The 23467-nt window shown below is 39.3% G+C and overlaps 1 protein-coding gene across 1 annotated transcript; it reads right to left on the minus strand.

The window, feature by feature from the left end:
- Positions 1-18: 18 nt before the first annotated feature.
- Positions 19-20255, minus strand: DGCR8 (DGCR8 microprocessor complex subunit). Its single transcript, XM_080355080.1, has 14 exons — positions 20125-20255; positions 13609-14610; positions 12988-13150; positions 12228-12370; positions 11653-11935; positions 9847-10044; positions 8248-8349; positions 7336-7434; positions 6994-7076; positions 5732-5832; positions 4978-5084; positions 4695-4822; positions 4173-4286; positions 19-3889 (listed from the first exon to the last, which is right to left on the minus strand). Exons 2-14 carry the CDS (start codon positions 14329-14331, stop codon positions 3806-3808), a joined length of 2328 nt encoding a protein of 775 aa, XP_080211206.1. The 5' UTR covers positions 14332-14610; positions 20125-20255; the 3' UTR covers positions 19-3805.
- Between the last annotated feature and the right edge of the window lie 3212 nt (positions 20256-23467).

Here is a 23467-nt window from a genome sequence, read left to right on the forward strand (position 1 = left end):
TAAATATCCTAAAGCTACTGTAATACTGATCACACTGGAACATTTTATAATATCAAACTTTATTGCTCAAAACTAATTGTCTGAAAAATACACATGTAGTACTCAAAGACCAAACACATAGGATTATATGATTGTGCAGAAAAAAAAGCAAGCAGAGGCTCAGTGAAAATGAGGCTTTATAGTTGTACCAATTCAGCACTGGCATCAAGCAACTGCACCCAATACAACTTGTACAGTAACCGCTGGTACCTACTTGGGCAATAAGAATGAATTTTGTTTTGGTGGTTTGTTGGGTTTTTTTCCCACTTTCTCAGATACACATCAGAATACTGCAATTGATCATTTTATTTGGTTAACAACAGCATGGCTTCTTGCACTTCACATTTCTTTCCACGGAAAGTCAGGAGGCTCTCACTTCCTGAATTTTAGCCCAGGACCAAAGTACAGTCTAGAGAATTAATAAGATAATCATGATGCTTTTCAATACTCTGATGTTACAAAGATATTTGTATAAAGCCTAACAGCGTCGCAGGAAAGTGGAAGTTTACATACAACAGTTAAGTCTATGCATAAGTCTTTCCAAACTTCTGAGTACCCGACTACTTCATCAGTTTTGTTTAATAAATATTTAAGAAAAAGCTGGATGACTGGTGTTTAAATAGGTAGCATCTGACTATTCACTGGAAGTCACAGTAAGTTATCCATCAGTACCATAAAGATTTGAATGCACAACTAATTTAATCCTTAAAGTCAATATACCACACTTTTGTCGAGAAGCACATAATATGCAAAGCAAAAACTGTCTAATTCCCAAAGGATGGAACAGTTCTTACAAAATACACTCCATCCCTATAAAAATACCCATCCTCCTCTGGAGGCAGAGGGGATAAATAACAAATACCAGTGACAAAAGCAGCAGTTGTTTTATGCATTCATACAATCAAGATCTAAACCTTTACAGCCGATTACCTAGAAAACACACAAGAGTTACACGACAAGTTTAGGATACATCTGGAATCACACTGCAAGTGTTCATGCAGAAGCTGAAGTTAATGCAATGATCTATCCTCTATCACAGCAGCTCGTGCTTATGTGCAAATGCAAGACTGTTACACTCCAACCAATAGTAAACATTAAAACACAATACTTCACAATGACATTGACAGCAGTTAAAGTTGTTTGTTCCAGCAGTTATTGCGCTATTTTCTGGACATCTCTCCAGTTAAAGGCTGCAGCAAGGTCTAATACCATCCTTTTTTGTTTGTTTTTGTTTTGAATGCATAATATACGTTCTAGGCTTTGGTTCACAATGAAATCTCTGTATGTTTTAATTAAGGGCAATGGTCACCTTGCAATTCTGATAGTGGCAGACTGAGGTAATACAGCGATCCTCTGAAAAATAATGAAAGCAAATTTGTCAGCGAGGCATCTACGGATGTTGTGCAGGTGACCTGCAAATGCAACGACATTCCCATTTCAGAGAACTGAAAAGATCTACACGGGTGATTTGTCTTTTACAGTGCCATCCAAGTACAGATTTTCCTGCTGAAAACACATAAGCTGAAGTAAAACCTACCTAAGAGAGTAATATATTTAGGCATAGAAGATATAAGCCCTGTCTTTATGAAAACAAAACAATAAAAAGAGAGACAAACAGTAATCACTGCTTGTCACTACTGCACCAATATTATATACCCTTCGAAAGATGGAGATTTATTAAAGCTATTAAAAAAAAAAGAGGCAGTGTTTCCTGGAGATTTTTTTTTCAGATAGGCCACTTCTTTAAATAATAGTTCATGTATAGTCCTTCCAACTACCCGTATCCTGTTCTAACAGGACTACAACTCGTGGAACTGAAAAGCTAAATATAGCAATAAAAAAGGGTGAATTCGTATTTGCAGAGACCTCTGAGCATTTCAAACACAGAAACAGGTAAGACTCCAAGAGTCCTCCCGTTTAACCTCAAACATTATAGGCGACATCTTAGAGAACATTAGTTTGAAATACAGATTCGAATCCAAAATAACGGGTGACATTAAAAGGAGGTCTTACAATACTGATGCCAATATTGTTACAATCCAGTAGGCACTAAATTCATTATACTGCAGCACTCTATGTCTAACATGGTAAAAAACAACAAAGAAACCCAAGAAACAAAACAACCCCCCGCAAGCCCCAGCTCCCTGTCCCGGTCCCAGGAGCTGCAGCAATGACTAAACCTGCCCATCCAGCGCTGGGAGCGGGACTGGGACCCTCAGCAGCACCAGGCTGGGATGAGCCCCCAGAACAGCAGCCTGGGGGTCCCTCTCCTCCTGGAGAACAAACTGAAGAAGCCACAGCAATGGCTCCAAGGGGAGACTCGCTGCCAGCACCCAGAGGAACAGAACCCACAGAGCAGCGCTGGCACCGCGGCCGCAACTCTCTCTTCCGTGCCTTGTTTCACAAAGCAAAGCCTCCGGTGACACAGTGAGCGCTGCCTGTTTTGTCAAAGATTGTATTTATAATAGTTGCATATTTGTGATTTTCTTATTTATCATTATAACCTGTTCTGGTCTCATTCTACTCATTACTCTAAGTCATATTGCAAATCTACATTCTAATTTACATTGCAGAAGTTACACTTTTTCTTTAAAAACTAAAAATGTCATTAAAAAAAGTAAAACCAAAAACTTCTTAAAAAACCTGAATTGCTGCAGTTATTTCAGATTTCTCAAGGTTGTGGTTTGTTTTATTATTTCTTCTTCTTTTTTTTTTTCAATTCTTTGCTTTTACAGTGCACATTAATTAAGACTTAATTGAGCAAGTCAGACGTGTTCTGACTCCAAACAAATGAGAAACTGTTTTATTGCTGGGAGAAGGGAGTGGAAGGTCTTTAAACACCTCACTGGCAAAGGATTTCCAGCCTGTCGACCATGGGCAGCTGTGTTTTGGCTCCAAGCTCTGAAAACAGCCTTTCAAATGACAGTTTTTATTTTAATCAAATACAGAGGGCCACATTTCCCCCTTTCAACTGATCCGTAAACTAACACGGGCTCTTTTCAACTGACGTAAAACCCAATGATTTTGGATATCCAGCCTGTTGCTCTTAACACTACCAGGTATACTTGTTCTTTTCAAGTAATAAAAAAATCTGCATACTGTGGTCTTGAATAACTAAGCCTGGCAGGAGACAAAAAAAAAACCAGAACAAAAGAAATGGCATTACTGGCCTAATCCTATGGCATTAGGAACATTGCTCATCACTTCCATGTATTTGTCACCAAAGTGTCTTCTCAGTGCATATTATTATGTGCTGAAATGCAACAAAACGTTTCACAAAAATAGTTTGAGGCATGTTCATACAAGGAGATGTACATATACTTCTTTTATATATACATATATATGAATGTGTGTATATATATAATATCAGCTTCGACCTGTACATAGATAATCTGAATTCCATCCTTAAAACACATCCATTGCAAACAACACGGATGGCTTTCCAGGAAAAAGTGCTTAATGGAGTATATCCTGTGTGAACATGCCTGTCCTCTGTGCATTTGCCCAAGTAAAGATCTTCAGGATCAATTCTTTAAACGTACACATCTCAGAGGTATTAAAAAAAAAAAAAAAAAGAGAAAAGAAAAACAAAGTAGGAAAAAGTCATATTGAATATTGCCCTGACGATGCAAAAGAACAATGCGTAACTGAAGCAGCTTGGATTTTAAAAGTTATCTCACATTCTGCAGCAAACAATTTTTAAGTAATTGTTGAAAATCTAGCTCCTCCATTTGTGTGTTATTGCTCCCACTTGTGAATCTCCTCCTTACACGTCCACGGTACACAGAGGTTCACTGCCCGGCTGAGCCGATTCCACTATCGTCATCTTGGGCTTCTTTCGCGTTTCCTCCTAAAAGGATAGGAAACAAACCCCATGACGCATCAGAAATAGAGTAGAATAAAGCACCATTTTAAAATTTTGAACCATTTCAGCCAAATTTATATGTCAATCTTGGTGCAAGACTAATTTGTTCTAATGTTAAAAAGAAATTTACCAAAGTAGGTAAAATTCAGTTAGAAGCCCGTTTAAAAGACAGGATGAAAAATCTCTAAATCTCTCTACATTCTGCTACTCGGTGGCTCTGAACTGTGGCGTTCTGCCTCTTTAGAAATACAGAAGCGTGGATACTCACTCTTTCTTGTGCCAATTTTTTCATTTCTTCCTGTAACTTGTTAAGGATGTGCAGATTTGGCTTGTTCTTTTTGGCATACTGCTGAAGTTCTATCACGCTTTTATCAGACGTTTCCTATTCAATGGGACCACAAGCAACAAGAGATGAGATTTTTTGATGAAAAAAACAACCACCAAAAGCGGAGCAGAAGTTTAATCTGTGCTAGTTATACTTTGTTAAGTAATAACATATTTACACAAGTCGGTGAAATATTAAATAGGTTATATAATTTCAATCTGGAAGATGCGATATTAGAATTATTATAGGCAATGAAAGCGCCATCTATATTCCGACAACAGCAAGGTAGGAGAACCAATTCAAAAGAATGAGAATTTCTCATAAAATGCACACGGCCTTCACCGTGACAGAACAGCACTACCCTGCCAAACCAGACACCACTTTCTTGTAACCAAATAAGAAACCCCAGAAAAACAGAAAAGCAAAACCACAAAGTAGGTTACAACCAAACAAAATCATGTTCACCTGTTTAACCATCTTGCTACTCTCTCTACCATACATACGCAAAAGAGAGCCCCAATTTTTCACATGCGGATGCAGTAGCTGTAGGATTTTCTGCGAAGCTAACTGCTTCCCCACTCTTTTATTTTTGCCTGTAAAATAATTACGAAAACGTGTCAATACTGGCACATTACACGGACACCAATATTTACTTGTGTTGTTCAAAATTGAGATACAAAATTGACAACATAGGAGAACAGGATAAAAGGGAGATATAACCAGAGGTCATACCAAGTACTGTACTTACACCAGCCTCGCACCGTGTGTTTGCCACAAGTCATGACATATTCACTCTTCTGATTTTTACCAGGAATCACTTCAAACTTTATGGATGTGTCACCCATTCCATGGTTTCTTAAGCAAAAACAAAATCAATATTACATATTAAGCAAAATTACAAACCACTGAAGTGGTTTCAGTTATCTTTGACAGTTGTTGCAATGGAATAAGATACAACCCATGGTAAAGACAAGGGGTAACGGGTTCGAACTGGAACACAAAAGGTTCCACTTAAATTTGAGAAGAAACAACTTCTCAGTGAGGGTGACAGAGCCTGGCCCAGGCAGGTTGTGGAGTGTCCTACTCTGCAGACATTCCAACCCGCCTGGACACCTTCCTGTGTAACCTCATCTGGGTGTTCCTGCTCCATAGGGGGATTGCACTGGATGAGCTTTTGAGGTCCTTTCCAATCCCTGACATTCTGGGATTCTGGGATTTCAAGACATTCGTTAATAGAGATTTATTTTTTAGATCAGAAACTTTACTTGAATTGAAAGGTAAGCTTGCAAATAAATTTGTTTTTCCTTGATACATGTCCCAATCCCATAAGAGGCCTAAACAGCAAATCTGAATTAAAGGAAGATCCAGCATCCCCCAGTTCAGGCCACACCACACCTTACAGTGAAGCCGGGCCAGCCCACAAACATCCCAGTTACCGTGGAACACAGCGGGTACCAGCAACCAGTGCGTCCCAGCCCAAACCTCCTACTCCGCAGCCTCACCTTTTAAGGCACTCATGGAGAATCTGATATGGAGACAAGAGTCCAGCTTTACTGGTGAGTTCATATACCCGTGAGTCTTCAATACTGATATGGTTAAAATACTACAAAGCAATCAAAAAGAATTATTGAGTTCTTGAGCTTTTGTGCAAGTAAGACCTTAATGCTGTTCTTAAGCCTCATTTCTCCTCTGTAGCATTAAACAAATTCAGTTACTCTGTGCTTAATACTTTAAAAAGTGTTTTTAAATCCACAATGGGAGGTATTTACCAACACCAGTAAGACCTAATCATGTATTTGCAGACAGAAATTTAAATAATTCTTTTAACTCCAATTTGACGTTGTCATTTTTATGTCCCACTTATACAATCTTATAAACCCTTTGTCATCCTTTCTCGCTCAGGACAAGGTTATTTTATTTGTTTCAACTAATTATGAAATTCTACTCACCAAAATAATAAATTAATAAATGAAAACATAACAGCTATCAGAACATTTTGTATTTTAAAAAACGGAGAACATTCTCTGCCTTTTCTTAATGAGCACTTCAAGAGCGGAGGGCATACACCACAGTTTTAAGTTAAAACAAGCCTACAAACAACTCATTCTGTGCTCTACACCTTTAAAAATTAAAGCATTCCTTCCAGGCTGACCACTGATTTTTCCCTTACTCCTCACTGATGGTCTGTTATGTGCTGAACTGAAGCGAACATTTCACTGATCAACTAGCTATTTAACGTTTCCAATATAGCACACACCCTCCACCACTTAAAGAAACTTCTCCTTTGATTTTCTCAGATGACGTTGCTTAAAGTCTGAAATTTGAGCTGTCCAATTTGGCAATAAGTGGCTTTCACAGCCAAGTGAAAATGTCTCAGAAGCCTGGGCGCTTTTAGTTCTCACTTGGTCTTCTAAGACAACCACACAGAACCAGAAAGCGTCAGCTCCGAACTTTTCAAGGCATCAAGCAGAGGACTCTGGAAGCCAGGGCAGGACAGGCAGCCCAGGGGCTTGAACATTTCAGGTCTTCAGTAACTGACCTGATATTTCAACAAGGGACTCCGCATGACAGTAAATTTTCTGATCAGTTCTGATAGAAAAAATAAAGGTACTTTCATTGCTATAGACCTTGCTATAAATGAAGAATTTCTAATTTCCATCTGAGAAAAATGTTACAAATGTTCATCAATATTTCTGACAGTGAAGGTGGAACGTTTTTAAAAACAGACTCCAGCAGTGACAGCCAGCAAACAAGAGCTCAATACCTCAAGTTCTTCACTGTCTTTGGGCTTCTCCTCAGAGGTCTGTTTAACGAAGTCGGGAATAAGGATTTCCAGTGTAGCTCGAGCTGCAGAAAACGATTAAAAAACCCTGATTACATTTATTTTAAACAATGATTGTAAAGAAAACCAGCAGAATGAAGCACTCTTTAAGCAAGGCTCACATCTCCCCTAGAAATATCACTTTTCCCAAAAAGACAGGACTGTACCTTCTCTGGCTATTAACAAAACAATTCCTACTTACTATTGCAAATGTGTCATCTTCAAGGCAGAAATGAAAACAGATAAACAATTCAGCAGTTGGTATTAACAAAGAAAAAATGTTACCAGCTTTATTCTTGGCAAGTTTTTTGCTGCTGGCAGTTCCTGCCCCATAAGTCACTCCATCAATGATCACTGAGGCTCCAAAAGGTTCACTTGGGTTCTCTGGAAATGGAGGAGGAAAGAAAAAGACAGTTTTTAAGAATTCCCAGTGTACAATACTCATCATGAGCATGAAACGGCACTGCTATCAAGATTCATTTTCTTCATTTCAACTTGCAGAGGGATGGAAATAGTTTACTCTGCAGAAAGACTGAAGAATTTCTTACTCCGATATCTGAAAAACTAACAGAGATTTCCATTAACAGAGACTTACCACCATGTGCTTCACTCTTCCAAATGAAGAACTTTTACATTAAGAGGCCACTTGTAATCTATCAGAATCCAAAGGTTAATTCCAAAATCTTTGCATCACTAACACAGTGTAAATACAAGAACTACACATTCTCACATTGAAAATTCAATTATATTATGTAATGCATATATAGGAAGAACGTAACTCCAAATAATTATAGATTCCACACTAAACTAAGATGCCCAACTTGTAATTCCTTGGCTGCTGACTGCAGGACTTAATCCTTTCAAGCCTGCTGCTCAAAAAGCTGTAATTTCTTCCTCCTCCATAAGGTACCCCCAGAAAAGCCTGGCAAAAGCAAAAATGCAAGGAATGTATGCTTTACCACTTTGTAAAGCAATCTCAAATGCAGCTAGATATGGCAATCTGGCTGGAATTTACAGAAAAAAAATGCCAACATTAATTTCATTCCAGTTATATTTGCCATAAATGTAATATTTTTAGATTCCTGATTAAGCATCAAGTGCATTCTCCCACAACATTCACCTAAAATAAATACCCAAGCATAAGATAAGCCCTTCAAAACAGTGTGTGGTCGATTAAAAAAATCTTAACAGACTTACCACATTCAAAGAAATTGTAAACAGGGCGAACCTTTAGGACTCGTTGCATATATTCATGCAGTATACAAACTTCAGATTTCCCATTGGGATTAATGACAAATTCTACAAAAAAAGAGGGAGGGGAAGACAGTTCAGTAGTTCCAGTCTTTAAAAGACAATGTCTACTACAAATGCATAAATGACAAGCTCCAAGGGATAAGTGCCTGCTTAAATTCAATGCAATGCTGTTGAATCAGACATGGACCTCAAAGTCTATTTTCTCTAGAAAAGTATTGAGAAATGAGCCGGAGAAAGTTCTATTAACAACTGCAAGTGCACTAATTATGAGCTAAGTCAATGTGTTCAATGGTTGCAGTCCCATGGTCTCTGGACCTCTGCAGACAGCATTTTTGGCAGCTAGCATCAATTAGAAAACCTCTAATTTGTTCCTAAACACGGATCTTCCTTCTAACAGGCATGGAGACTTCAAATCCACAAACCAGAATCACTCCATTTTTTTTCCCCTCACAAAATTTGGTTTAGAAGCCACAAATCAGACCACTGTCCTCTTACCCTGAACACGCTCTTTTTATCTGAAAGTCCCATTTTATTTTCCTTTTTGCTGCAACAGTACTGTTAGTCAAGAGCACAAACACCGTCTGAGCAGGCACTACAGCAGTATGGGAGAGAAAGTTAAGGTTTCAACAGATAAAGTGCAAGTAAGTCCTTAATTTGGATGATTTCAATGTGGCTCTAAACTTATTACAGAATTTAAGATAAAGTGTATTAACCAAAAATGCAACTGTACCTCCCTGTAACAGGGAATGTTCAATACATAAGCTTTAATTCTCCTAAGAAGAAACCCAGAAACCTGACAATGTACAAAACAAGAACAAAACCCAAATCACTGGTCTATGGACACTTTAAACATCAGAGTGCAGTAAAACATACTCTTATGGCATCACAGCCAACACGGGCAAGAGCTGATTACCCCAGCATCTTATCAGACACGATATCCACTCCTCACATCACAGGACAAAACTGCACACACAGTTCGTTCTTAAACTGTTTCCATCTAACTGCTTTAAATGTATATTTTTAATTGTAGGTTTTAATCTGGATCAATTTGGCACTTGTAACCAGTCCTTAATTTGGGATAAATTAGAATTGGTATAGAACCAAGGCGGCAGTGGCACTGAGTGACCAGGCAGGAGGGTTTTCAGTGACAATGAACAGTAACAAGTAGCTGAAGGCAGTAACCAGTTACCAGGACTGCAACCTTAAATAAAAATCCTTTCATTTAGCAATTATTCTTTTTAATTGGAAGTATATTTTGACAGTATTTTTCCTTCACTATGTAACAGTGAAGGAAAAGTGCGCCTGGACACATTCCTGTGTGATCTGCTCTGGTGAACCTGCTCTAGCAGGTGGGTTGGACTGGATGATCTCCAGAGGTCCCTTCCAACCCCAACCATTCTGTGATACGATGGATCCAAGAACACAGAATTCTAGAACAAGAAGAAAGTGGATTTATTACAGGATTTTTTTTTTGTTGGTCAAGCTTTGAACTGTAATTAGTCTTTGATATAGAATAGCTGAACTCCAGGTAGGCAAACTAACCTTTCTTTGTAGGTGCGTCTTGCACAGACAAGGTGATGAGTTTCTGATTGGCAGGCAGGATGGGCCGCTCGGATTCCGCCTGCTTCCGCTTCATTTCGCGATTGAATTGCCGTCTCTCAGCCCAGGTTCTGAATTTTTTTACAGTAACTTGTTCAAAGTCAAAACGTTTTTCAAGATAGCGTCTAAAATCTTCCAGATCTAAGAAACACAACCAAGTTACTTTCTCTACCACTGAGCAAGTATTAAGTTTGCTATTTCCACTGTTGGGATGCTATTTTATACTAACAGAACTAATTACAAGTTTTCCCATTACTAGGACAAATGCAAAAATATTTGTGCAAACTGGAAAACAAAATACAAGACCATTTTATTCTGTCACTTGAAGATTTTACTAAGCCCTAGCCAGCATAATATCCAACAGAATTTGTAACAAAGTGCTAATATTTGTTCTACTTCAACTATCCACCCTCTTGTTACCTGAAGCCAGGCATACAGTGAATAACAGTAATTATGCTATTAGCCTCAAATTTCCTCAAGCCAAAACTGATTACTGCTGCCTATTTATTGAACAGTGTACCATGAAACTCTATATAATGATGCTGCATGAACTCCATTAATACCTGCTGTCCTCTAAACATAATTTAACACTATTCTTTTCACATACAGAGTACTGAAAGACTGCCCCATTCAAGTACAGCTGCTTCTCCTTCATAGGATACTTCGGCAGATATCATCGGCAAAAATAAATAGCAGCATCCCAAGATGTAGTGAAACAAAAGCAAGGAGCTTGCATTGTTTCCTTCCACAAGGAATTCCAAATGCAAGTCACACTTACACATGACCACTCACTATTTTTTTCAGTAACAGAACAGATCCTATTTAAAGAGAGAGATAGACAGGTGAACTTCATGTAGAAAATAAGTGCTTACTGCTTTTAGTTTTGCTGCTAAATACTGATTTTTTTTTTTCTTTTAATCTTTTGGTGTGATTTTCAGACAGATCAGGACACATGTAATGACAAGTTCTACGCTCAAACGCTACAAAGATAAGTGGTAGGCTATACTCTGTACCAGTACTCTGTGTAGCAGTAATTTACATGGATGGTACTCTCAGGTTGTGTTAAGTGACAGATGAGTTTTCTCTCCAAGTTCCTCCGTAAGTTTGGCAATGATTTAGGCATGACTTCTTCAGGCAGCCTTTTATACAAAAACTAGCATACTTATATAAACAAAATAATGGAGCATCACACCCTTTGGCATGAGTGCAAATATATTTGTATAACTTATTCTGCTAGACTTGTACAAATAAGCACATCTAGTTAAACTGCACTATTTATCTTCAGCATCACATTTATCTTCTTTGAGACCATACTGAAAATAGATATAATTCAGCCAATATAGAGACTGCATAGAAAACCCTATTTAAAGAAGTCACACAAACACACCTGACAACAGCAATTCATATGTACACACTGACTCGATTCTTAAACTGATGTAAAGTCTACAGGACTAAACTTCCAAATTTTTCACATTTTTGTGTGTAAAACCTTCCTTTGCATGTGGACTCTCAAGTCTTCAGCAAAAATCTCCACTGTACGCTTATCTTCCTGCTAAAATCAGAACTGATTTTTTAAATCCTGGACTATTTCTCCAGACCTCTGCATATGAAAACCAGTGCAGAAAGACAACTGACCGCTTGATGTCATGCAAGATATTATTCAGTTGCCAAGTGTGGAATAAAGCATATGTATCCCAAATGCCAATAACCCACCTCCAGCCAAGAAAAGATTCCACTTTCCATACATACCTACAGATTCATCTTTACACACTTCAACTTTGGCCTTAACTTGTCCTAAGGCTCCTTGTGCTGCATCTCCCCCTGAAGGGTCCTTGTCATCTAAAGGCCCGGAATCAGCAGCAGTAGAGTCTGGTTCTTCTGTTTGGCAGTCCAGTTCTGAAGATTTATCGAGGTGCTTTACAGGTGATACTTCCCCGTTTGGGGTTATGTCATTGTTTTGTTCCCTTTCCTCATTTTCCTTCATTTTTTTGTAATGCAAGCAGGGAATGCTACTAAGTGGAGGATCATGTTTCTGCAATAATAAAATAATACAGAAGGTTTCAGTACCTCAAGCTCACCAAAAGCAAAACTCAAAACACAAAGAAGCAATCAAGATGGAAGTTACTTTTATTTAGTCATTGCAAAAATAAAACACAGTAAGAAAAGTCCCATCTTATTTTCAGAAACAGAGTGGTTTAGTTTTCAAATATCTTAATTCTAACACTGGAAAGAAGCCCACTAATGTAGAAAAATACTCAACTGTTTGCAGGATCACAACTGATTTTTGTATCTCAGTGAGCATTTAAATAATTGACAGCTCTCACCCTTATGCTTCCTGTGCCCAAGAAGTAAGGTCTAGACCAGGTAACAACTCTAGATTCTCTGTGCAGATATACAGGAATGCCTGAGTTATGGAATGTCATGATCCATCCATCTGGCAAAGGTTCTGTAGGAGGGCGGCCACGACCTTTAAAGCAAAGAATCACTTGAAACTTGGGTAGACAGCTGAGAAAAACAGATAATGAATCAAGGCTTTTATTTTTATTGATTTTTCTGTCTCAATGAATAAAACGACACTGAAAAAAAGACTAAAAAGGTCTCGTAGAAAGATTTTGTTTTGCTTTAATAAAAGGGCATATGTTTCTAACCCACATTAAATTCTGCAAAATTACAGATTCCATTATATTTTCAACTGAAAAGAAGTAGCAGCGGTAATTTTGATACAGAATTATTTGTTCATTTTGCCACACACAGTCTACGACAGTTTTACAGTAATGGAGACAAAAGAAGAGGTCACCCTTGTTCACCTCCCCACTGCCGAGGTAGCATCCTTCATAATTTTTCACAAATGCACACACTACAATACATTATCATTACATACAGCAAATGAAGATCAAAAGTACTCACAAAAATCAGGAATGTGAAAAGTCATACCCTATAGTAAGAAGTCTTCAAACACTACAATTCTGTAACATGTTGTTTCACAAGAATTGCTATCCTGAACTTTGCTTGCTGATACACTTTTGTTCTAAAGACACAAGCCACACACACAAAATTACAGATATTTAGTAATCAATAACTTACTTTTAAGTACGGTTTTAATTTTGGTCATCATTGGCTGCACAGTTGTTTCTCCATCAGACTGGTGATCACTTTCACCACCGTATTTCTCATTTTCTACTCTCCTTGTTTTAGGTGCTCGAAGACCCTCTTCCAGCAGAGCATCCACATCATTATCAAAGTCATCCTGAAAGAGACTTTATCAGCCACCATCCTTCTGGGTCTCCTAACTTCCCTTTCCCCTTGCAAAGAAAAAGTGTACATTTTATCTATGTACTTCCATACAGAGAGAAACTAGAAATTTCCAATGATTCCAGTAAAATGACTGAAAAATAAGAAAATAAGTTTTCGTCAGTGAGAACTGGTATTTTTCACTATGAGAGGAGCTGCAATTGTATAAGAAGCCTTTTAAATGCTATTCTTAAACAAGACTATAGAAGCTGCCACACAGCTCAAAAGTTTGACCAACATAATTTACAAGTTTTCAGCCAAAGTTCTGCCTCTGAAAATTCTACTAATTTTCACTGAATTTTTACTAATATATGGCACATTTGTGGAAGAGACTGTTTCAGTGAACATCTTTACACACTTTTTCCTAGACACTCGGAAACTTCTTGCTCACTAAAAACCTGTGGATTTACTTACCTCATACGAGTAATTCAAGGTTTCTTCATCCACTTTATCTCTTTGAACGATTGCTTTAGATGTGAACCCTCCTCCTTCTTCATCTATTTCCATCAAATTGTCGGTAAAATCTTCTAGCTCATCCAGAACTGCATATTCCACTCTCTTTTCCTGCTCAATATCATTCTCGTCATCCTTCTTGTCATCATTTTCACCCCCTATTCCTACAGCTTTACCATTACTACCACCAAAAGGACAAGCATGCAAATCCCCATTGACATTATTAATACCAAAATCTGTATCTGCCTTATAATCCTGCTCAACTCCAGTGTACAGAACTTTCCTATCTTTGCTTTTGCAGCTTTCTGTAAAGCTAACACTAATTTTTACATCTTTAAGTAACTTAAGATCTGGGGTGAACTTTCGAACTGAAGGTGCATGACGAGCAGTTCTTGGGCTTTGGTCGCTATTATTAGGGTCTACTATAAGACGACTTTTGTAGCAGGCAGATCCCTTTGTGAGCAGCTGTGTTCTGCAGATACTGTGCGTGTCCCCAGCAGGGGTATCTGACTGTCCATCACCACCAGAGCCAACGTCCATTACCTCTGCGTCACTGGACGTTTGCAGGGGAGGTGGTGGAGGCTGTTCGTTAGGCGGCAGAGGTGGGGGACAAGTGTGACTCTCCACATTCATTTCTCTTGCAGGTTCTTTAGGGAGGGGTGGTACATTTTCATATTGATCCATTTTTAAAACTACTGTTTTTAAAAAAAAGCAATGATTTAATAAATGTTTATATCTATATTCCTAACACGCATAAGTCCATCAAGATTGGTTTATCGTGTTCTATTCAATATGCAACACTGATGATTCAGTTAAGCTGACTACATTGTTCTTTTCATTAATGTAGACAGCTTTCAGAATCACTGTCTCAATTATTGGAAATCACAATGCATTCAGCTTAAATAGCTGAAGACTAAGACTGCATCTTCAATGGCCAAGCAGATCTCCCTTTCTTCTTTCAACCTACAAGAAGAAAAAGAAAAAAATCTTTGTCAGGAAAAAAAACAGGGAAAAGTATTCCAGGCAAAAAGAAAAAAGTGTCACTCCTTCTGGCATAAATTTCAATTAGAAGAGTGACATTTTTACAGTGGAAAAAAACAGGGCACCCTGATACCATTTCAAATTGGGCTCAAACTAGATTGTTTTTACTGCTTGATCTGTACACCAGGACACACCATCTCTGCTTAGTTAGCAGGCAGGGCATTAAGCATGGCATTTGTAGGCACCAGACTAAAAACTCTGCATTTGGGGAGAATTCTCCCATTATTTAAAATAACGTGGTATTCAAGCCATACTTACCCATACAGCAGAAAGGGTAATTAGCTTACAGTTAGACAATCTGCAAAGTCAACAAGATTTTAACAACTATAGTCTTCTAGCTTCTTGAAAGTTTAAGTTATTAGGTACTTTTAAAATCTCATTGGAAGTTTTAACAGGAAATCTCATAATTTACTAAACCCACAAAATTAACCTCTAGATAACCAGATATTAGACATTAGATCTTATATTCTATACTATTATGTGACCATACATTTGTATGTCTGAGGAATTCAGGTCTAGAGTAAAAGCTCAGACTAATTCTGGAGGGCATTTAGAAGCCAGTGTTTTAAGTAACTGACTCTGGCAAAAAGATTCAATCGCTCTATGAAATTTTACAGGAGGTGGGGGTGTAGGATTTTGTTTTGGTCTTATTTTGTTTGTCTTTTTACATAAGTGGGTTCTTTCTACCATATCTAAGATGGCTTCTTCAATTATACTTTTGTAATCTGTGCAGGACCATAAGCACCTGAGGAAAGGAAGGATAATTTCTTACCTGCTATTTTGGTTTCTCCAAGTCCCTCCATACCACCCCAAACTGGCCTTAAATCTTCCTACGAGCTAGAAATAAAGCAGCGTTACTCTGCTCAAGACAACCAGCTGGTGCTTCCAGGTAGCAGAGAAAACCTACTCAAATATTCCAGAAAGATAAGCTCGAGTCCTGACATTGCTGTATAACATTCGAAGGCAACAGGGCAGAACGTCTGGGTTGTCATGAGGGACTTAGAGAAGCCAAATATAATTCTCTAATGTGTCTCTACACCAGCACAGACAGAACAAACAAACAGCAATATCCAAACACCAACCAGGGCAAGGCAGGAAGCTGGGAATTGGGAGTTATGGTGGGATCAATTACAATTCAACAGCATACAGAATCTACCTACCTGGAAGCTGTAAGAAAACAAAATATACAACAGAGCAAACTCTTATTTTAGTCATCTGGCAATAAAGTTTTGCTGGGGCAGAAGAACAGGTTTCATTTTGTTGGGTTTTTTGTTTATTATACTCAAAATTGGCACATTCAACACTAAGCTTGACAGGCATTGTAGGTTTACTATGCAAAAATACTCCATTTTGATAAAAGCTCTAAAATAATCCCATCTTTTGTGATACAAACATATTACCTTCCAGAATGAAAAACAGCTCATTCACCAGTAAGACAAGAAATTCTAGATAATTCAATTCAGCCCATTCTATAAGATGATCATACAATCACCTGAGCCGTGATCAATTCCTTCTTCTTCAAACAGGTTCTGAAACACCTAATGTTATACAGAACAGCTCTAGAAATATATTTGCCTAATAACCTTCCCCCTTCTTTATCTTTAGATAAAAAGAAAACAAAAAGGTGAATGACAAATTTTTAAGTTCTTCACAATAAATCATTAGTGTCTTCATTGTTAATTCTAAATAGAAGAATCAAAAGTCACAGTACAAGTTCAGTAACTCCTAGAAACTAAATGCCTAAGTAATCTAATTTTTCCACCTTAGAGTCTTCAAAAGACTCTTTAAAAGAGCAAACAGAAGTAAACTACATAGAAATGAAACACTGAAACTGGTATTCTAGAATCTGAAAGAGCAGTATGATCAAGGAACTACCTGGTCCAACCAGAAAGACTATTTCTAGCAAGTCATAAGACATGATTGTCAATGCAGTTTCCACATCAGCGATACACGTTCTGCTCCTACGCTAAAGAGTGTTTTACCAACACTAATGTCAAAACACAAGAAATTAATCTTTACCTGCCTAGCTTTGGCAGTTCGATGATACTACTACACCTCCGCTTTTTTGCAGAAAAGACGTCTTGTTATTATATTCAAGCACTATTAACAATGAAATTTTTGTTGGCCTTGAAATAACGAACAACATATGAAATCACTGCCAGGGATTGTCTGCTATAATCAGAACATATACCGTGGCCAGAAAAAGTACCAGACCAAGATGAGTTTAAACAACTTTTGCATTGCTAGCCATGAACCTGCCACATCTCTAGGGTGAGATAACAGAGTCTGGCAGCTTTACAGTTACAGTGGGCTACAATACCTTCCTATGAGCTACAAAAAGCCAGGGAGAAGTGGAGTAACACAAGTCCAATTCCCATCTACTTTCTTGCCAACTGTGTTACAATACACCCTTTATATCAGGGGCTAGAAAACAAAAGCAAAAACCACACACAAACCTCCCAAACCAATAAGGATTTTTCCTTAGATATCAGGTGTTTCAAAGAAAGACAGAGGGATGAAACCTAAAAGGATGAGTTAGGTGAGCCTGTAGGTTAAAAACAGCCCAACAGACCTTAGATCAAGGGAAGCCAACAACCATGTGTAAAACAGACTCAGCATACTAGGCTATATAATATTAGAATGCAACATAAGTTAGTCTGTGTATTCTCATTCTTAATAAACTTGCCCTGAAAGAACAGATTTTATTCTCCAGGGGTCTACAAAGTTCCATCGATGGTTTCCATAAGGATTCCTTAAAAAAAAAAAAACAGAATACCATTGACATCTGCAACAGCCAGTACAAAGCACTGAAGGAACTCTGGATGAACTGCTGGAAATACAAACGCACAGCTCATGTTCTGCAGATCACCAACACACGGAAATGTCACATTTTTAACTGCTTGCTCTTATTTTGAAAAAGTTTTATACCACAAAGTAAACTCAAAGAAACTGATATATGGTGGGCACCTAAAATGTATCTAACAGACTGCACAGCTCCCAACAAAACCAGTATCTTGGTTGTTTTATAGATGTTCTTTGAAGGCAGAAAGAAAAAAGCAACAACCAGTTCTTTGTTTAATATGTACCACTGCCTATTCCTGCAATCAGAACAGGCACATCGGGGATGGCGGGGGGAAGTACAGAGAGAAAAAGGGTATCTCTGGTCAAGACAGGACAAGACCAGAATCCTAGAATTTGTAATCAGCACTGCTCAAACTCAAAGAGGAACTCCCTTGAGTGTGTAGCATGTTGGCCATCTTACAAGTCAGTTCAATAAAGAACATATTTTCTTCATTAATACCTGTAGCTGCAACCAGGAACAAGGAACAGCATATCACAGCCTCTCTCTTCAAAAATCGCTTTTAAAAAGCAACTGGATGACTTGTCAGAAACTGCTTACTTCACATTCAGTGGAGCCCAGAAGGAAGAGTGGCTCAGAGCAAACTCTCTTTATTAGCTCTCCAAACACAAAGTCTTCCTCATCCTCCAGCTCCAAATGGCAACTCAGCAGAGCAGATTTCATGAGGTATTGATCATCCCTAAAGGTCCACTCAGTTTTAACCCTTATCAAAGTAATTACTCATTCACAATCACCTACCTTCTTTTTATTATAATCGTCTTTTTTGATATACACAGTCCTAAAAATAATTTAATTCTATTATCAACTGCTAAAAATCCAAACCAAAATCACAAACAAACAAAAAAACCAACCAAACAAAAAACACCCTGCAAACAAACAAGCCAGCAACACAAGGAGACTGTTTCTTGGGTTTGTTTGGGTTTTTTTGTTCAGTTTGGGGTTTTTTTTAAACCAGAACAGGAAGTCTCAAAAGAAAAATAGTCTGTAAATTAACTACTACATACAGGAAGTCTATAGAATAGACAGATTCTGAAGGAAACAACCACTTCATGTAAGTGATCAAAGCAGTCTAAGAAAAGGCAGTACGGGCCCAGCCATTATCAGTGGTCAATACACACAGGGCTGAAGAACTTCTCTAGTTCATAAGACCTCATCCCATTCTGGAACAAGCACAGTACATAATTTTGGAAAGGCACCATCAGAAATAGCAAAACAATTTCTGCCTTTATATTTTGACCAGTTTTCTAGCAGGGTTTACGTGGATTCAATTAAATATGAAAACCACAAAACGTTTTTTAAAAATACACAAATCAGGGCCTAGGAAGAAGAAGAAAAAAGAAAATCTTACTTTCACATCACTAACAGCTTCTTACTTGTAAAGAAAAACGATAGACATAGAATCAGATTCCCCTCACATTCTCTAAAAAAGCAGAGTAATCCTGGTAGTCAAAAGGAGCTGCCCAAAAGAACCAGTGACCTAACTTCTCGTCCAGAATTAAAAATACAAGCCCTTAAGTTCAGTTACCTAAACAGAAGGAAGAAGGGAGACACAAAAGAAAAATTAAAGCTCTAACTCCAATATCTGTAACTCTCAACCTAAGGAAGTAAAGCAATTGAATGGGTTCACCCAGTAAGCCCTCAATCCCAGTTTATGAGGGAGCGATGCCTGGATGTCAGAGGGATCTGGCTTCTCAGTGGACAAATGGACCTTATAGATAAGCCTGACACGTACGGAAAATAGGTGCAAAAGAGAGACTTATATTTTTCTAGTAAAAAAAAAAAAGGTGAAGGAAGTTAGGAGAAAAAAACATTTTAAGTCTGTAACAGGATAATTTAGAGGAAGATACAACTGTACTTCACTATTAACAGAAGGAATGCATGAAGAAGAATCCTGAGAGTTCCGGACAAACACACCACCTTATCTTCACCGTCCAACGCACCAGAACTACAAAAAGTGGAGGGGCATGGGTGACGGGCTGGCTTTCCTCCCGAACTCCGCACAAGGGAGACACGCTCTTCTGCCCTGCATGTGTGCAGCGGAAATCCGCCCCCTCACCTCCCTTGAGAACACGATGCCGTGTAGAAACTCACGCCAGAGCTGCTGCTCCCCATCACCTCACTGCCAGGGAGGTGTGCGGAGGGTAGAAAACCATGGCGTTTTTCTTCCTTCTGCTACTCTGAACGCATTCCCACGGCGGGAGCGAGCAGGAATGGCTGGGGGCGAGCGGGAAACCAGAAGCCAAGCCCAGCCCTCCCCCAGGCCCCCTGAACAAAACCGAACACGGGTTCTGAGGGAAGGACCCTTCGGCCGGGGGCGGGGGAAGCGGCTCCGGCAACACCCGCCAGTGAGCGCAGTCCCCGCCCGCTCGAGCGACGGGATGTCGGTGCCTCGGCCGCTCAGGAAGAGGCTCCTGACGGCGCCGGCCCGGGGACCACGCGACACGAGCGGCGAGCAGCGCGGCGGGCCGGGCCGGGCGGCCCCCGCAGGCGCCGCGGCCTGTGGGGACGGAGGGGTTACTGGCCACGCAGGCCCACTCGTGCACGCCCTCCCGCCGCCCCGCAGGGCCAGAACCAACCTGGGCCATCCCCGGTGTCCCGGCCGCTCCTCCGCGAGTGGGGGGGAGAGCGAGCTCATCCGCCTCAGGAAAACCGTCCCCCACTCCGCGCCGCTGCCGCCATCTTTAAACGCCTGCTTCAAGCCGCTCCGGTTCCCGCAGGCGGGACTCCGCGCTCGCCAAACCAATTGCTTTCCCAGTCTCTGCTGTCAGGAATTTGAAATCTCGACAGCGATTGGTGAGCTCCCTGGCATGTTAACTCGCTCTGCCAATAGAGACGCGAAAGGCATACGCCCTCACCGTATCAGGCCAATGGGAGGGAGGCGGGGGCGGGACGGAGGCGGTGGGAGGGTGTGTCTGGCCATGACTGGCAGCTGAGCCGCGGAGGGCGGGCTCCTTTGTCTGGGCCGGGAAAGCCCCGGCCGGTCCCGGCGCCGCCGCCATTGCGCCATCTCCAGGGCAACCCGGCCGAGCGGGAACCCGGGGCTGGGGGAAGTTAATGATTTTTATCAGGCTCGATGAAGGCTCCCTAAAGAAAAGATGCCACTTTTTCTTTTTTTTTTCCTACAAACATTGCTTTGTGTCTTGAAACAGCACAACTACAGCGTTACCCCTTCAAAACCGATTTACTTAAAAAGGGTACATCAAAATAGATCCGTATTTCCTATCGTATGGAACAAGCAGTTCTCAGAACAAGCCCCAAACGTGACTGGAGCATTTAGACACAATTTATAAATAACTAGAGGAAACATCTTACACAATTTATGTAAAGTTACTTCTAAATCATCAGACACAAATATTACCATAATACATCACTGGTTTAATAACCTACAGTATAACACCATTTAACTATTATTTTCTTTGTTTCCATATATGATATTTTTCTGATATTTCACTCACATCCTTGAGGTCCCCAAATAGTGTTACAAAAAATAACAGCAATATTTTAATAATATGTTAAAATAATACTTTTGAAGACCTCTGCTGGGCCTTTGATCTTTGTGCTTCACTGGACCAACATATGTAATGATCCAGTGGTAATCTATAGGGACATGATGTCATGGTACTCTATCAACACAATGATAAGGTTACTGAAATTGATTTCAATCTTTGCAAGCTGCCCTCAAGAAATGAAAGCAGCTTCTAATTTTTAATTCCTTATAACAGGCTTCTGCACTCAAGTCATTATTTTTGAGTGGTTTTTAAATTATGACTGCTTTTATTAATTTAAAAATGAACCAGTTCAGAATGCACATTTAATAAATATCCATGGTTTGCAAAGCAGCCATTCGCATCACGCTTCACCCTTCAAAGCTGAGGGAAAAAAATCTCATGATTAAGTAAAGAATTGGAGTTGATGCTGACATTTGCTCTAAACTAGCTGTCCCCTCATAAATTGCTAACATTGTGACAGAAGATTGTCCCTTTCAAAGGGTATATGGAAGTGCAAGTATCATGACTCATTTGCATTCCATTTATGTGATGGTGTAATTGAAGTATTGCACATCATAGAAAACAGGTTAAATTTGTGTGTGTACACAAACAGCAACGTCCAGGGATCAGAAGAGGCACAAACACAGATTTTTGTGTCAAGTTGGAAGAATTAAAATGCCTGCAGTGCTTTGAAAGTGAAAGAAAAATAACCAGTGTATTAGTTTTTCCCCTGTGCATCTGTTTTCAGAGGATCATACTACTATGACTTAAAGCAATGATGCAACAGCAGATTCTTTGAGACACTGACACTGCAGGGAAATGTACTTCTAACATTAACAAAAGAATAGCAATCCAGCAGCCAAACAATGGTTTCAGCAAAACAATGTTAAAATCATAGCTGAATTTTCAACCCAGAAGGCCTAATAGGACCTCTGGAGAACTAAATCTGATCTGCTACCTGACAAGACGCATATTCACCTGAAAATGTTGATCGCTTAGAATTCTGACAAAAGACTTGTCAAACATGCACAAAACCCTTATCTTCCATCTGGAGTTTGAATTAGAAGTACGCTGGTCTACCTGCACAGCGAAATCAGGATTTACAATGAACTATTGTTATGATCAGCAAACCTAATGACATGAGATTTTCATATGCAAGATAAAGAAAGGCTGGACAGAAACAACTGCTGTCAATGCAAAATGCAGAAAATAAGCCTATTAAGAAAGCCAACTATGAGTTTCCTAATGAAGTTAACATGCTGCATTAATCAGATTGAAAATTAGGTGGAGCCAGTGTCTTTTTCATATTCTTAGTTCCAATGCCAGTGACTGCAGCACATTCTGTGTGGTTTCTAGAGGGAAATTTACTGGAAGTAACAACTCCTCCCCGTTATAGCCCACAAGTCATCTTTCGTTCCAGGTTTTCTTCCCACCTAAATTACCATTATATTAATATGTTTTATATACGGAATGTTCTTCTGATAAATGCACTTGGGCACAACGCTGGAGATCAGAATTCCTGCCTGCTATATACTTTGAGTGACCTTGCCAAGTTACTCTAACAATCAAATCCACTACCACTTTGGTGCAAAATTTACAAGGTAGATGCAGCTGCAGTTTAAAGATGGGACAAGTGCCATTGTAAGGCTCTTTCTCTCTCATCTGTCCTGGAATGTGCATACTGTGCCACGCAATTCTAACTGCAGGAGGAGGGTGCTTAGCTCCACATTCAATAATCTGCCTTTGACCAATCTGGTTTAACTTCTTTTTTTTAAAAGATATTCTAAATTTTTATGAAAAAGTGCTGATTTTTAAGTAACTAGGTGACCTTCACGTTAGCAACTGGACTGCACAAGTCACTCGTAAGTAATATTCTCTGCAATTGCCAGTTGGACCTGGGTTGGTGCCATCATGGAGTGACCAAGGCTGCCCTTGTTTGTTCTTGATACACAGAACAAACTTGTTCCTAGGGCTGAAAAATCCTCTTTTTCTTAAATGCACTCAATTTATCTATGGGAATATTAGAGAAAAAATTAAACAACATCCCTGGGAGACAGAATGAGAGTCTTCACTCTGTGCTTTCTGTAGGCCCTTTCATCTAAATGGTTCAGAACACTTTTCTAGAACAGACAATATTCATCTGCTGTATGCAAACTTAAGCATAAAAGAAAATCCTCTGAGCCAGCCTTGTGGCTGCTTTCGCCTCATGCATCTCTACCCTTTGCCACTGCCTGGTTGTTAAACTAACCCTGCAAGTCAACCCTAGTTACTTTTCAAGAGCTGCAGTAGTGTTCCATTGACAACTACTGCTTTGACATTCTGGCTTCTCCTAAACTCCTCCAGCCAGTGACTTCTGTCAAGTGGCAATTTTTCTCACGAGTCATATACATCACGATGTTTTAAATTCAAACTTGTGATAACAAATCATGCC

The sequence above is a fragment of the Nesoenas mayeri genome (genome assembly GCF_963082525.1).
Source record: "Nesoenas mayeri genome assembly, chromosome: 17".
NCBI classification, from domain to species: domain Eukaryota; kingdom Metazoa; phylum Chordata; class Aves; order Columbiformes; family Columbidae; genus Nesoenas; species Nesoenas mayeri.